The sequence below is a fragment of the Cebus imitator genome, unplaced genomic scaffold, assembly GCF_001604975.1.
Source record: "Cebus imitator isolate Cc_AM_T3 unplaced genomic scaffold, Cebus_imitator-1.0 Scaffold406, whole genome shotgun sequence".
NCBI classification, from domain to species: Eukaryota; Metazoa; Chordata; class Mammalia; order Primates; family Cebidae; genus Cebus; species Cebus imitator.
In genome coordinates this window covers 1,059,217-1,074,001 of record NW_016107721.1, presented here as the reverse complement: position 1 = coordinate 1,074,001, position 14,785 = coordinate 1,059,217, and the positions used below count along the sequence as shown (strand labels likewise).

Here is a 14,785-nt window from a genome sequence, read left to right as displayed (position 1 = left end):
TTTTTGAGACAGAGTTTCACTCTTGTTACCCAGGCTGGAGTGCAATGGCGCGATCTCGGCTCACCGCAACCTCCGCCTCCTAGGTTCAGGCAATTCTCCTGCTAAGAGGCATTCTTAACTGCTCAGTAGCCTTGACTGTAGGAGATGACATAACATTTGTGGGCTATCACCTGGCTTTACATGTGCCTGATCATCTGAAATTTTATTGTGAAATGATCCACTCTGCCTCACTGGGGGCTAAGTATTCTACTTCTCTTGTTTATGAGAATCCAAAGAATATTTGTCTTTGTCTTTCTCTCACTGCTGTGATTCCTCAAAATGGGGAGAGTGGAGGGTGCTAATAGTTTTTCAGATCCACATAGAGACTGTCAGAATAGCCAGGAAGCCAGATCCTGGGAGCAGGGCGGTCTTGAAAAAGTGCCACTTCTAAAATGGGTTTATATAGTGCACATCTGCGGATCATCCAGTCTCCTGGGTTCACCACCCATATTTCCAAATAACATGGTTGTCCTAGAAGCTACCATGTTCTTAATGATGTCACCCCCAAACTGCAGTTGACTGGAGCAGGAGGGAGTCTGTGAGCCAAGGCGGGCCAGCAAGTCCTTTCCGTGGAATTGATGGCCTCAAAGGGACTCTGCTAGAGAAAGCTTAACATAAAAAAAACCCTAGGAACTGTGTACTGCCCTGTTTCCTATGCTGGAACAAGCCAGTTAGCACCAAGAGATGATGAGCAACACACACACACACTCTCTCTCTCTCTCACACACACACACAAACACACAAACACACACACCCAGGGATGGTGGGGGTTCCAGAGTGCTTGTGTCCCTGGTTTCTGGGCTCCGTGCCCAGATGCTTTTCTGTTCTCCTCACCATTTGGTTGTTCAGCTCATCCTCATATTTCAGGAGCCAGGAGCTTACAGTTTTGCTGAACTAGGTTAGACTTGGATTCTTTTCACTTAGAACAAAAAGAGTAATGGGGAAAGTTAAAGATCTTCCCTGGTAGCCTTTGGATCCTTGGCTGGATGCAGGGACAGAGAGACAATTCTGAGAGGGAAGAAGGAAAAGCAGCTGTGGTGGGGGCGAGGGTGGGGGAAACACTCGGGGCTGAGCTCTCAGGAGAAGAGTCATGGGGCAGACAGGAAGCGGGATGGCAAAGCCCCTCTGTATTAATCCATTTTCAGGCTGCTGATAAGACATACCCAAGACTGGGCAGTTTAGAAAAGAAAGAGGTTTAATGGACTCACAGTCATGGTGGAAGGCAAAAGGCACATCTCACATGGTGGCAGACAAGAGACGAGAGCATGTACAGCGGAACTACCCTTTATAAAACCCTCAGATGGGGCCGGGCACCTGTAATCCCAGCACTTTGGAAGGCCGAGACAGGCGGATCACAAAGTCAGGAGTTTGAGACCAGCCTGGCCAATATGGTAAAACCCCATCTGTACTAAAAATACAAAGATTAGCTGGGCACAGTGGTACGTGCCTATAGTCCCAGCTATTCAGGAGGGTGAGGTAGGAGAATCGCTTGAACCCGGCAGGTGGAGGTTGCAGTGAGCTGAGATGGTGCCACTGCACTCTAGCCTGGGAAACAGAGCAAGACTCTATCTTAAAAAAAAAAAAAAATCAGATCTTGTGAGACTTATTCACTATCATGAGAACAGCGCAGGAAAGACCCGCCCTTGTGATTCAGTCACTTCCCACTGGGTCCTTCCTACAACACGTGAGAATTATGGGATCTACAATTCAAGGTGAGATCTGTGTGGGGACACAGCCAAACCATATCACTGTTTGCCACCAGGGAGTTTATCACTTCCCCTGACGGGGGGGTGGGCTTCTCCACTTCCTCAGAGAGAGGTGAGCCTTCCCCCTTCCCCTGAGAGAGGCCAGCCTGTCCCCCCCACCACAGGCAGAGCTGTAGCCCCCCTTCCCTCCTGCCTTCTATTCAGTATCTGCCTCTGGCCAGGCCACAATTCATAAGTTGGTGGCTGTGGTACCTCAGGAAATCAGGGTCACTCTCACCACTCTCATTCTCTACCCAATGTGGAAAGGAATCCATTTTTCCCTCCCTTCTTTGGTTCCATCCCATCTGTTGCCCTAAGATGGGCCAGTGAATCCTGACAGGCCGGAGAGGGACACTCAGATGGGAGCCAGAGAGTAGTGAACACTTTGTCTGCCCAGCGGGCAAAAGCTCTGGGGTTGACCAGGTCCGTCTGACCCTGAGGCCTCTGGGGGACACCTCCTTCATGCACTGCTCTCCATTCTCACCAGGGAGCAGAAAGGAAGCAAGGTCAGTGCCCACCCACCTGAAGCACAGTGCCAGACATCAGCCAGGTCCTAGCAGGAAACGGATGGTCCGCCCAATGCGTGAACGGAGGACTTCAATGAAGACCTGTTTACAAAGCATGAGCCGGGAAGGGCAATCGGTAGCTGCTGATGCGGCACCTCTGAGCCTCCACCGCCTCCTAACCTGCAGGGCTGAGGAAAGGGACAGATGCAGGACCGTGGGAGAAGGCCGCCCACAGGAGTCGGGTCTGGAAAAAGAGGGTTCAGGAGCCTGTGGTGCCCAGACAGGGATGGAGCCAGCAGAAAACCACCCCACCTACCACTCCATCCCCACAGCCAGGTGGGAAAGGGCTAGAGGGGCTCTGGAGGGGCAGCCCATGCAGTCAGCACAGACGGAAAGCTGGGGCCTAGGGGGTGGATCCAGGTGTTTCTCCAGCGGGGTGTGTGGTGAGCAGTGTGCTGACTAGGCGTGTCACTTGTCCCTGCCTCAAGGACTCTGGAAAAGCTGACCACATCGATAATTACAGAAGCTGGAGGTGGCAAGACCTCATGGCATCTCTGACTTCATCTTCCTGTCAGGGCCGGAGAAGGTCTCCTGGGAGAAGGAGGTGACATCTAAAGTTAGTCCAAGGCCAGGAGGAATTCAGCCCAGACTGCCCTCTCTAAACGAGGGCTGGCTCCTTTGAAAAACGTGGCAAGTTCTAAAAATCATCTGAAGGATGTGTGTCTTCATAGCCAGGAGATATTTTCCCTGGCATATTCTGAGATTGATGATGTAATTAGGGCAGGCCGAGAGAACAAAGTATGAGGGTTATAAACTAAGATGCACGTAGATGTTTCTACTTTTTGGCAGGCAGAGATGTAGAAGTAATTCTTTGCTCCTTAAGCTCAGTGTAATAGTCTGCATTAACTGTTAGAGCTCCATCTCCCCGCAGAGGCCACCCCTGTGTTTGGCATAAATCACAATGTAGAGAGCAGCTTATTCAGTGGTGTCTTCCCCCTTGGCACCTGGCACATATCTGAAAAGAGAACTATTCCCCGTGTGGATTGTCGTGGGTGCTCCCTGGCACCCTGGCTGTTAAAACTGAGCCCTGGGCAGGGAGAGAGCTTTAAATGGTTGGAACAGCAAAGGTGCCTGTGTGAGTCCTCTCTGTTTTGGGAAGGGACTCTCTTGCAGATGGAGGTCACAAGGGCATTCTTTGCATACGGTTTACTTTTCTTTTCATTGAAGTCATTGGCTGCTATTTCCTGAGCTACATCTAATTGTAAAACTCTGGTTTGTTGGCACAAATTCTTACTTGCTGCTTACGTTTGCTGGGTTAAGCTGGTTTCAGCTTTGTCCCACCACCTGGGCAAGGGTGTTCTCAGAGCTGTGGTTTCCAGAGTGGCCCCAGCCTTGTGGAGTGTGATCTGCCTTGAGCTCAGCCCATCCAGGGGAGACACCATGGTGCCTTCCCTCTGTAGGTGGCCTCTCAGGACTCCCCTCATGGGGTCACTGTGGAGACATGGCCTGTCACTAGGTGTCTTAATCAGTGCGGAAAGCCCAGCTGGAGGCCTTCCATCTGTGTTCCACCTCCCAACACAAATGCTCTTCAAGTGGTGGCCTGGCATGGACTCTTTGGAGAAAGGCCTTTTGATCTCGGTGGGGGAGGCCTGTCCCCGAGTGCTCCTGCCGCCCCCTGTGGACCTGTGCACCTATCCACCAGTGGAGCTTCTGTGGAGGCAGCTGACCTGAAAGGGGTGTTATTTTTTTTAATGCTGGTTTTAGTACCCAGAGCAAGAATATTTTTAGCTGGTTATTGAGGCTGATTAGTGAGCCCCAAGTCTCCATTTGGTTAAATAGAGCCACCTTCACAGATGTATTTTGGGACAGTGTGAATCTAGTGTTCTGGATGCAATAGACTGCTGTGTCTATTTGGTGCCCCAAATGATGGCCGGCCATTTGCCCAAGGCCTGGGTCCTGCATAGCAGTCTAGCTACATTCCCATGGTGCTAGACCAATGGTGGGCTTTCCAGGGGCAGCAGGACCCCTGGGTGCTTCTCATTCTGGAAAACAGCAGGCAGCTGGCTCTAGAGGGCCCAGCCACCTTAGAGACGCCACTGCGGCCCTGTCACTTGCTAGCTGTACTGTATTGGAACTTCTCAGAGCCTTTGTTTCTTCATCTGCAAATTGGGAATAATAATACCTACCATGTAGCTATACTAATAATACCCTGCCATGTAGCGTGAGCCTGGAATCAGCACTCCATATGGGGTGTGTGTGTCTGTGTGTGGGGAGGGTGAGTCTGTGGGTGTGTTTGTGTGGGTGGGTATCTGTGGGTGTGTCTCTGTTGGGTGTTTGTGTGTGGGTGTCTGTGTGTGGGTGTGTGTGTGTATCTGTGTATGGATGTGTGTTTGTGTCTGTCTTTGGGTATGTGGGTGTGTGGGTGTCTGTATGGGTATGTGTGTGTCTGTGTGTAGGGGTGTGGGTATCTGTGTGGGTGCATGTGTGAGTATGTGGATGTGTATATCTATATGTCTGTGTGTGTGCATGTGTGTATGTGTACACATGCACACTGAGGTTTAGGGGATTGTCAGGGAGCACAGAGGGAGAAAATAACAGGAAAACATCTAGAAGAAAGAGTCACCTTCAAGCATCTCAGAAATTCATCCATCAAGTCAAATCATCAAGAAATCCCCAGTCCCTCAAGGCTCATCTTGATGTGGAAGAGGAATTGGCCTCTGGGGAGAGAGGCTGTGACCAGGCGGCCCAGTGGGAATCCCGAGGCCAGCACGCCAGTCCGGCAGCTGTGACCTTGGGCAAGTCCCTGACTTCTCTGAGCCTCTGTGTCCAGCCCTATTAAATGAGGGGTGGGATTCCTTACAGAATCACCACCCTACATCCCTGTGACCTAAATGATTGTAGTGTTCATGTTTCTCTGTTGGAGAAAATCGTTGGATCTTGGCTCTCCTCTAGAAAAGAGAGGGCAAGACAAGAAAACTCGCTCACTGTGGGTGGAAATGATCCTGGCTGCCTCTGTGGTCACTGCAAGTGCTGTCTGTGTGCTCCCTTTGGCTGGCCTGGGGAGGAATTGGGCCCTAGACACTGAGGTGTGAAGTTTCTGGGAGGGCCAGGCGGGCATCTGACTGCATAGTGGGATGCCTGGGGAGGGTCTGGGCCCATCTCTGCTGGTGTCATTTCTCTGTCTCTTTTGAAATAGCTGTGCTTTTGGACAGAGGCTGACACATCCTTGGGTGGTGGATTTTGAAATGGTTATAAGCAATTTGCAATTATCTCCTTTGTCTAAATGAGAAAGGAATGCTTACTCATGCTTTTTGTTGACTTAAGGCCCTTTCTCCACGTGGCAAGTGCGTCAGATGTGGGGAAAGGAGCCCCTCTGGGATTCAGGAAAATTAAAAATCTGTCTTTTGGAGACCTCCCTTCTTTAGAGCTTGGGCCCCCTGGCTTGGCTAGTTATCAGAGTCCTAAATTCTATGGTATGGTTGAGGAGAAGCCCTGCACTTGAGGGTGTGAGTCCCAGCCCTGCTGCCTCCTGCCACATGACCCTGCGCAAATTCCTTCCGGCTGCGGGCCCTCAGGATCTCCACCTACAGACTGGGGGTGGAATGGCAGCCCCTGTTCTCCTGTGTCACTGCCCTGGCTCTTTCGAGGTTCAGATAAGAACATCCTAAAAAAATCTGTTTATGTTCACTTTGTAAACTGAAAAGCTGGAAAAGAACAGGCATCTGCATCATTGCTTATCCTTTCAAGGTGTCATAATCACAATGGCAGTAATTATGGCAACTGTTTATTATTTTTTAGGATGGGCTAGGCCCTAGGCCAAGAGTTCGATCACTTCCGTCTGTATAGTTGCTCCTTACCTAGATGGTGGTCCCCCTGCATTTTACAGAAAGGTTAAGCAAATTATCTACGATCACACAGCTTTCAAGGTCTGAGTGACCCAAGGCAGCTTCTCAGTGGCCTTCCAGTCTGGTGGGCTGTTATTTTCCAGTAATTTCCTTTGGTTCATCTAAGTCAGTGGTCTTCAACCCCAGCTGCCCAGGTGCCAGCCCTCACGGCCCACTGGAAAGCCTGTTTTCATTGGTCTAGGGTGGGGCCTAGCGTCAGTGTTTGCTCGGATCAGGGCTCCTGATTCTGATGTGCAGTCTGCGTGGAGCGCTGCCATCCTAAGACCCAGCATCCGTGAGAGAGGGCAGAGTAGTTTGAACTGAACATCGGGGCTCCATGGCCAGGTCTTCTCTCCTGGTTGGTTTCCTGCCCTGCAGGAGAAGGGGATTGGTCCGGTGGCCTCTAGGGGGCTTCCTCCAGGGGCGGTGAGGTTCTGTAACTATAAGAAGCTCATGAGCAAATCTATTGTTCTTTTCTCCTTCTGTTTTAGGCAGAATATGAAGTTACTCCAGATGAAAAACTGGGAGAGAAAGGGAAGGAAATTATGACCAAGTACCTCACCCCAAAGGTAAGGGGCCTTCAAAATCCCACAGCAGGGGGCACAGAGGGCCTTATCCAAAAATAGGAGCCCCCAGGTCTGTGCCAGGCGATGTGGGAAGCTGTTAAGTGCTGGGCTGGTGGCTGTTGTTGACCTCCTGAGATCCATAATTCTCATCCTCCCCCAGAGAGTGCCCAATCCTGGCAGGGTCAAGATGGGGATGGTCCAGGCCAGGCCTGGAGTAGGGGCGGGATGCCTGTTTCTTGGGGCCCAGCCCCTTCAAGGGTCACCATACTGCCCTTTACCCACACCCAGCCATTTGTGGTAGGGTAGATGGAGGCCTGGCCAAGGTCAGGAGAAGAAGTGCCCAGAAGGAAGGACTGAGCAGGGCGGTTCTGAGAGGTCAGCGTGGAGGGGAAGGGTTGGGGGTTGATTGGGAGGGAAAGGTGGTGTCCAGCTGCATCAAAGAGTGAGGAGAATTCTGAAACATTCCAGAGTATTCTGAAGGGCCAGGGGCCACCCCAACCCCACCTCAGGGCATCCACTAGATGGTTGAAGCATTGGGGTACCACCATCCTTGGGGTTCAGCAGCCTCGGTTCTCCAAGCCTCTTGACTCACCTTCACAGAAGTGTGTTCTCAACCCATTTAATGTTCTAGTGTCAGTGGTTCTGCCCACTTGGTCAAGTCATATTCCCTCCCTGCGCCTCTGTTTCCCTTTCTTAAAACTGGCCACCCTGCCAGACTCACCTTCAGGAGGTGTTGAGAGCCTGAGATGAGACCTGTGTGGGAATAACTTTGCATGTGTCCCATCCCCTTGGGCCCAGCAGTGGCTTCACCCTGCGCAGAATCCTGTAGGCACCATCTCCCTGGAAGGATGTATGTCCTGGTGACCATCCCAGGCTACCAGTGGACTGAGGTCACCACAGCCTGTGGGATAAGGTCCTGGCCATCCGTCCTCCCACCCCCTACACCTCTTGCACCAAATCGAGCCCTCATTCTCTCCAGCATCTGCAGTTGGCAGTGGCCATCGCGCTTGCAGGGTGAGCCCAGCCTCACGCCCAGAAGCAATGCCCTTTGTCACACCCCACTCTAGACAGCCTGCTGGGTGGCATCCCTAATGTGCACACGGCGTCGCCATCACCTCGCTGCCGCCCCTTGCTGTTTCTCTGCTTCTGCGTCCATCATAATCCATGCATTTCTCTTTCTGTGAACTACAAACACCCTCAGTCCTTTTGCACTTTTCAGAAACGACAGAATTAATGTTTATAAAACACTCCCAGGCATAGAATGGGGCTAGCTTGCTCTGGACAATGCCTGGCCCTGGGCAGGCACAGCTGCCCCCACCTTGGGCGGCACTGCCTTGCCATGCTCCAGATATGGGCCTGTTGGCGTCTATGAGGTTCTCAGGTGGACACAGTCGAGGGGACGTTCTCAGCAGGGTCCCTGTTCACCCAGTCGCAGCCAATGGTGTATTGATGAGGCTCTGGCTAGATGCATTGTTGATCTCCTGGCCACCACTCAAGACAGTGTGGACACTCTGGGCATAAACATGTGCCCTGAGCTCAGAGGGGTGCAAGCGCCCTAGAGGGCATGATGATGACAGCTCCCTGGGGCTGGGCTCCTATGGTGTGCCACATGCCTCCAAGACATTGTCTCTGATGGTTCCCGTACCCATAAGAGGTTGCCCTGTACAGGCCACTGAGGCCTGCAGAGCTGACTAGGGTGAGAGGCTACTCTGTTGATGGGATCTTCAACTGCCCTCTACAGAGACATCTTCCCGCGGTGGCTCAGCTTGGCCCAGTCAGCGCTTCATCTGTGCCCCTTCATCAGCCCTGTAGAGCTGCCCACTCACATGTGTTCTCCTCAAACAATGGCAACTAGCATGTATTGAGGACCCCTCGTGTCAAGCACCACTGACTATAGTCCTTCCTGTCACTGTGGGATGCAGAGTCTATTGGCTCCATCTTACTGATGAGGAAGGACAGGCTCAGGGAACTGTCACATCCCAAGTCACAGAGCTAGCGAGTGGCAGTGCTAGAATTTGAACCCAAATCGGGGTGATTCTAGAGCCCTGGGTGTTTCCCCTGGGTGTAGCCTCCTCGCCCCGCTTCGCTGTCCTCCCACTGTCTGCAGCCTGGCTCTGATCTACAGTGAGGGCGGAGTGCTCCCTTTGCCTGACCTTGCTGGCTGGATAGGCTTTTGTGGCTTAGCCAAGAGCAGGGTACAGGCAAGCACTGGGACTGCCACCGGGTCACCCCGTGGCCAACCTTGTCCAGAAGCCCCTGCTGACAGCCCCTGACCTGGAACCTCCAGACCTCCCTACCTCTGCTCAGCTTTGTCTCTGTCTCCTGGAGGGATGGGGCCCAGACTCCCCATCAGCTCAGATGCCTGCCAGCATTTTTTCCCTTAAGTTCTCCTCAATTTTTAAAATGTAAGCTACACCGTATGTTATGGCCAGGGAGGCCTCCCGGGGAGGTAGTCGATCCGTGCCTTGGGTCAACTGTTTTCCTACAATAAACTTTGCAGTGCTTTCCCAGTCCTCCCATCACAGCTTGCTCCAGAGCCTGATTTACTTCTCATGTGCCTCAGTGCCCCACATGCAGCAAAGCAAAGTGCTGACTGAGGAGCTGAGCTAGTAACTGAGGCCGCAGCACTGAGGCCTTTGACCAGCCCCAAAGCCACTGTCACTAAGCCCAGATTGTCCTTGCCTTGGGACCCCTGCTCAGTATGTAGCTCGTGTGTCTCAGCTCCAAGCAGTGCTTTCTAAAGGGTAGACCATAGGGCAGTGGGCAGTGGAGAGGCTCTGTGAAAAACAAAAGCCCTCTGTGGTCAATTACATGTGGACAGCACTGTAATGCCATATCTCCCCTGGTAAAGATTCATTCCAAGACTCTGAGAAGTCCTGCAAGAAAGAAACCTGTTAACTGTTACCAAAGCATTTCCCAGCGTTATTTGACCATATATATTTTTTCTGTTTCCCGTTCTGCTGAGCACACCTTGGGCTACAGAACACATCCAAGAGCCTCACACCCACACCTCCTTCTGCCCCAGCAGCCTTTCCTGTGACCTCTCCCACAGCCCCACACTGGGCTCTGGCCACATCATCCCACCTAGATGTCCATACCTCGTTGCCTTTGTTCAGGCTGTGCCCCGGAAGGTCGTTTATCGCTGTCCCCTACTCTGTCTTTCTCGCTTAGTATCTCTGCTTAGCCCCAGCACCCCCAGCTGCACAGAGCCTCTTCCGCCTCTCGTTAGAGTCCATAGCCCTTACCTGGGTGGTGTCTGAGCATGCTGTTCCATTGTTGTGATTGTGTGCCCCATGATAGGGATTCTGAGGAGCCCACCTTCAGAGTGGGAGCAACACATGAGCAGATGAGCCAAACCCCACGTGACGGGAGCAGCGGCGGAGCTGTGCTCAGGGAAGGGGGAGGGGTCCGGAGAAGCTGCCCCAGCCTAGCCCAGGTGAGCCAGGGGAGGCTTCCAGGAGGTGAGGCTGCTGAATCAGATCTTAAAGGATGTGGAGGAGGAAGCGGGACACAAAAGAAGGGGAAGGAGGAGCAGCCTTCATGGCTGCAGTACAGTGGGCATTTGGGGATATCTGGAGATACTTGTGATTGGCAGAGTTGTGGGGAGGGCAGTGCTTCTTGCATCTGATGGGTAGAGGCAACGGATGCTGTTGACCATCCTGCAGTGCACATGGTGCTTCCTACCACAGAGTTACCTGGGGGCAAAATGTTAACAGAGCTAAGGTTGAGAAACCTCAGTACAGAGGTAGGAAAGGGCATGGGGTGGGCAGTGCTGTGGGGGCAGGAATGGGGAGGGGCCCCATCTGGGCTGTAGGCCCTGGAAAGCCATGTCGAGGTGGTGGCAACGTGGAGCTGCCGGGGCTTTGAGTTCCACTTGTGTTTTAGGACGATCTGCCTGACCACATGAAGGAGTAAGAAGGGGGACAAGGAAGGACTGGAGGTGAGAGGCCATCTGGGGAGCCGCCCCAGGCCCCCAAGCTGGGCCAGCAGGCTTGGGGATTGGGGGGAACAAGGGCCTTGTAAAACATCAGAAGGAGGATGGCCTTGGGTTTTTTTGTTTGTTTGTTTTTAAGAGGGAGTCTCACTCTGTCACCCAGACTGGAGTGAGCCAGTGGTGCCATCTTGGCTCACTGCAACCTCCGCCTCCTGGGGTTCAAGCGATTCTCCTGCCTTAGCCTACCGAGTAGCTGGGATTATAGGCGTGCACCATCACCGCAGCTGGCTAATTTTTATATTATTAGTAGAGATGGGATTTCATCGTGTTGGCCAGGCTGGTCTCCATCTCTTGATCTCAGGTGATCCACCTGCCTTGGCCTCCCAAAGTGCTGGGATTACAGGCATGAGTCACCGCATCTGGCCCGGCCTTGGGCTTTTGTCTTGAGTCTCTGGGTGGGTGGAGGTGTCCTGGAGAAAAACAGAGCACAGAATGAGGAACATGGGAAGGTCTACCCACTCTCTGCAGAGGCGGGGGATTCACTTTGGATGCAGACAGCAGCGTCTGTTCTCTGTGTCTCCTACCCCAGTACAATGCTGGACACATGGCTCTCGATCAATGCAAGTTGGTTGGAATGAAACGCTGAGGGGAGCCCTGGGAGCCCTGGCAGCTGCCCTCCATGCCCCTCAGCTCTCCTGCCTAATGTCTCTGGGGAGCCATGCTTGGCAAGCTCACATCCTCAGGTGTCTGCCATCTTGTATTTGCCGGAAGCCAGGATAGAAAGCCCCTGCCTGCAGCAGATGCCTCTGCCTGGAGCTCTGTTCTCCCTCCCTGCGGGAGGACGCCCTTCAAATCCTTGCCGGAAGTTTTTATCCCAAGAGGCAAAGCCCACTCCATAGACACTGCCCCGAATCCTGCCTCAGTCGCCCACACACGGCCAGCTTTGCTTTGGGGGGTGTTACAGGGCGCCAGCCAAGGGTGGGCTTGGAAGGGGTTGAGAGCTGTTGGAGAGCTCACAGAAGGGCAGCAGGGTGCTGAGAAGGAGCCGAGCTTTAGAGTCAGGTAGACGTGGGCTCAAAGCCAGATGCGACTTCTTTGGGCTGCTTGGGCTTATGAAAGTTGGTAACTGCTCAGTGCCTCAGTTTCCTCATATGTCAAGGATGTGGGCTGTCATGAGGATCATAAATCAAAGCAGCAAGTACTGAGCATGGTAGCTGGGGCATCTCAAATGCCCGGGCATCGGTGATTGTCATCTGCCTTTCCCCCTTCTCTGCCTTCAAAATCGGGCTGTTGAATGAGGAAATCGTTCAGACATGGTACTGCCAGCTGTGGAGTGTGAGAGGCCATGGAAGGGTCCGGAGGGCCCCTGGCTGCAGAGGCTGGACGGAGGCAGTGCGTCAGTCAGGATGATTTAGACTAGCTGCCACAACAAACAAACCCCAAATCTCAGGGGCTTCTCACAGCGAAGGTTAATTTCTTTCTCATGCATCATCTGATTAGGTCATCAGCTCTTCTGGTTCCTTCTCCACTGGTGACTCAGGAATCCTGGCTGCCCCTGTGGCTCCACCATCTTGAATGCGTTGTCTCATGGTCTGTGCCACAGGGGAAAAGAGGGATGAAGGAAGCACCGGAACTTTTACGTGCTTGACCCAGAAGCAACACTTTTTGCAGTCCATGGCCAGTGGCAAGGCTGGGAAAGGCAGAGGAGCCTATGGAATATTAGGCGAGCACACCGGTAAAGCCTCCCTCTCCACGTTCCCCTCCCTCAACCCCCAAGTTACAAACCACATGGCAGCCTTGTCTCTGGTGCTGGGTAGACAGCCATGAGCGGGGTGTGTCTTACAGATGGTCTCAGGTTTGTCAGCTCACAGAAGCTGGCCAGCGGGCCGCAGCTGGATCTGAGTGTATGCTGGGCTCTGGAGAGAGCTGAGCAGCTCACCTTCTGCCTTCCAGTTCTGCAGCCCAGAAGTGATACAGGTGACAGGTATTCAGGAGAGGGGAGAGTCGTTCTGAGCTGGCCCAGGAAGTGTTCCCAATTGTAATAATAGTAATAAGTGAAAACAGAATTACATATCATCCACCATTACAGATGACTTTTTAAAATACCAATTTTATGACTGGGAGCAGTGGCTCATACCTGTAATCCCAGCACTTTGGGATTACACTGAGGCAGGTGGATCACCTGAGGTCAGGGGTTTGAGACCAGCCTGGCCAACATGGCAAAACCCCATCTCTACTAAAAATACAAAAATTAGCCAGCTTGGTGGCACACACCTGTAATCCCAGCTACTCGAGGCTGAGGCAGGAGAATTGCTTGAACCTGGGAGCGGGAGGTTGCGGTGAGCCAGGGTTGCGCCACTGCACTCCAGCGTAGGTGACAGAGCAAGACTCTATTTCAAAACAAAAAAACAAAACAAAAATACCAATTTTATTGAGCTCTATTGGTATACTTCTCATACTGTAGAATTAATTCTTTTAAAGTGCAATTCCGTGGTTTTAAAAAGATTCACAGTCATATAACCATCACTGCTCTCTGATTCCAGGGCATTTTATCACCCCAAGAAGAAACTGTCATGCCCGTTAGCAGTCACTCCCCTTTCCCTTTCCTCCCAGGCCCTGGCAGCCACGAATCCACTTTCTATCTCTAGGCCTATTTCAGACATTTCATATAAATGGAATATCACATAATGTGTGGCCATCCGCGACTGACTTCTGTTGCAGCATAATGTTTTTAAGATTCATCCACGTTGTAGCATGCATCAGCACTTCATTCCTTTTTATGGCTGAATAATATTCCATTGTAAAGATATACCACATTTGTTTATTTAGCTAGTCTCATCAGTTGATGGACACTTGTGTTGACTTATGTTGTTTCCACTGTTTGTTTTGTTTTGTTTTGTTTTTGAGATGAAGTTTCACTCCTGTTGCCCAGGCTGGAGTACAGTGGCACGATCTTGGCTCACTATAACCTCTACCTCCCGGGTTCAAGTGATCTTCCTGCCTCAACCTCCCAAAGTAGCTGGGATTACAGATGCCCACCAGCACGCCTGGCTAATTTTTGTAGTTTTAGTAGAGACAGGATTTTACCACATTGGCCAGGCTGGTTTCGAACTCCTGGCCTCAAGTTATCCACCCGCCCAGCCTCCCAAAGTGCTAGGATTACAGGTGTGAGCCACCGTGCCCAAACTGTTTCTACTTTTTGTTCCCACTTTTTTGCTAATATGGAATAATAATGCTATGGACGTGCAGATATAAGTTTTTGTGTAGATATGTTTCATTTGCATATATACATAGGAGTAGAATTGCTGGGTCATATGGGAACTCTGCGTTTAAACTTTTGAGGAACTGCTGAGCTGTTCTTCAAAGCACTGCACTATTTTAAATTCCCACCAGCAGGGTTTCAGTTTCTCCACAGCCTCATCAACTCTTGTTATTTTCTGCCTTTTATTTTATCCATCCTAGTGGATGTGAAGTGGTGTCTTGGTGTGATTCTGATTCATGCTTCCCCAATAATTACTAATGTTGAACACCCTTTCTTTTGCTTTTTGACCACTTGTGTATCTCCTGTGGGAAACGTTTATTCAGATTCTTTGTTCATTTTTGAATTAAGTTTTTATTGAGTCGGAAAAGTTCTTTATATATTCAGGATACAAGTTCCTGATCAAGTATATGTCTTACAAATATTTTCTCCCATTCTGTGGATTGTCTTTTCATTTTCTTGATGGTGTCCTTTGAAGCACAAAGGTTTTTCGTTTTGATGACATTCAGACTTCGTTTTTGTTACCTGTTTTTAATTGACTTATTTTCATTTGGTCTTATCTGTCCTTGTAAGAAGGCCTCAGTTTTTGAAGGGAAAGGGTATGTGTGGAAACAAAGTAAAGAAATCCTTCCCAGCACTTTGGGAGGCCGAGGCGGGCAGATCATGAGGTCAAGAGATCAAGACCATCCTGGCCAACATGGTGAAACCCCATCTCTACTAAAAAAATACAAAAATTAGCTGGGCGTGGTGGTGCGCGCCTGTAGTCCCAGCTACTTGGGAGGCTGAGGCAGGAGAATTGCTTGAACCCGGGAGGCGGAGGTTGCAGTGAGCCAAGATGGTGCCACTGTACTC

The 14,785-nt window shown here is 51.4% G+C and overlaps 1 protein-coding gene across 2 annotated transcripts in view; it reads left to right on the top strand.

The window, feature by feature from the left end:
• GRK5 (G protein-coupled receptor kinase 5) overlaps nucleotides 1-14,785 on the top strand; it is a 242,554-nt gene that overhangs the window by 178,534 nt on the left and 49,235 nt on the right. For both annotated transcript variants that reach the window (XM_017509092.2, XM_037731563.1), the window contains one exon: nucleotides 6,666-6,743. In XM_017509092.2, the coding sequence (XP_017364581.1) occupies nucleotides 6,666-6,743 (78 nt within the window). The remainder of the gene's footprint in view (nucleotides 1-6,665; nucleotides 6,744-14,785) is intronic.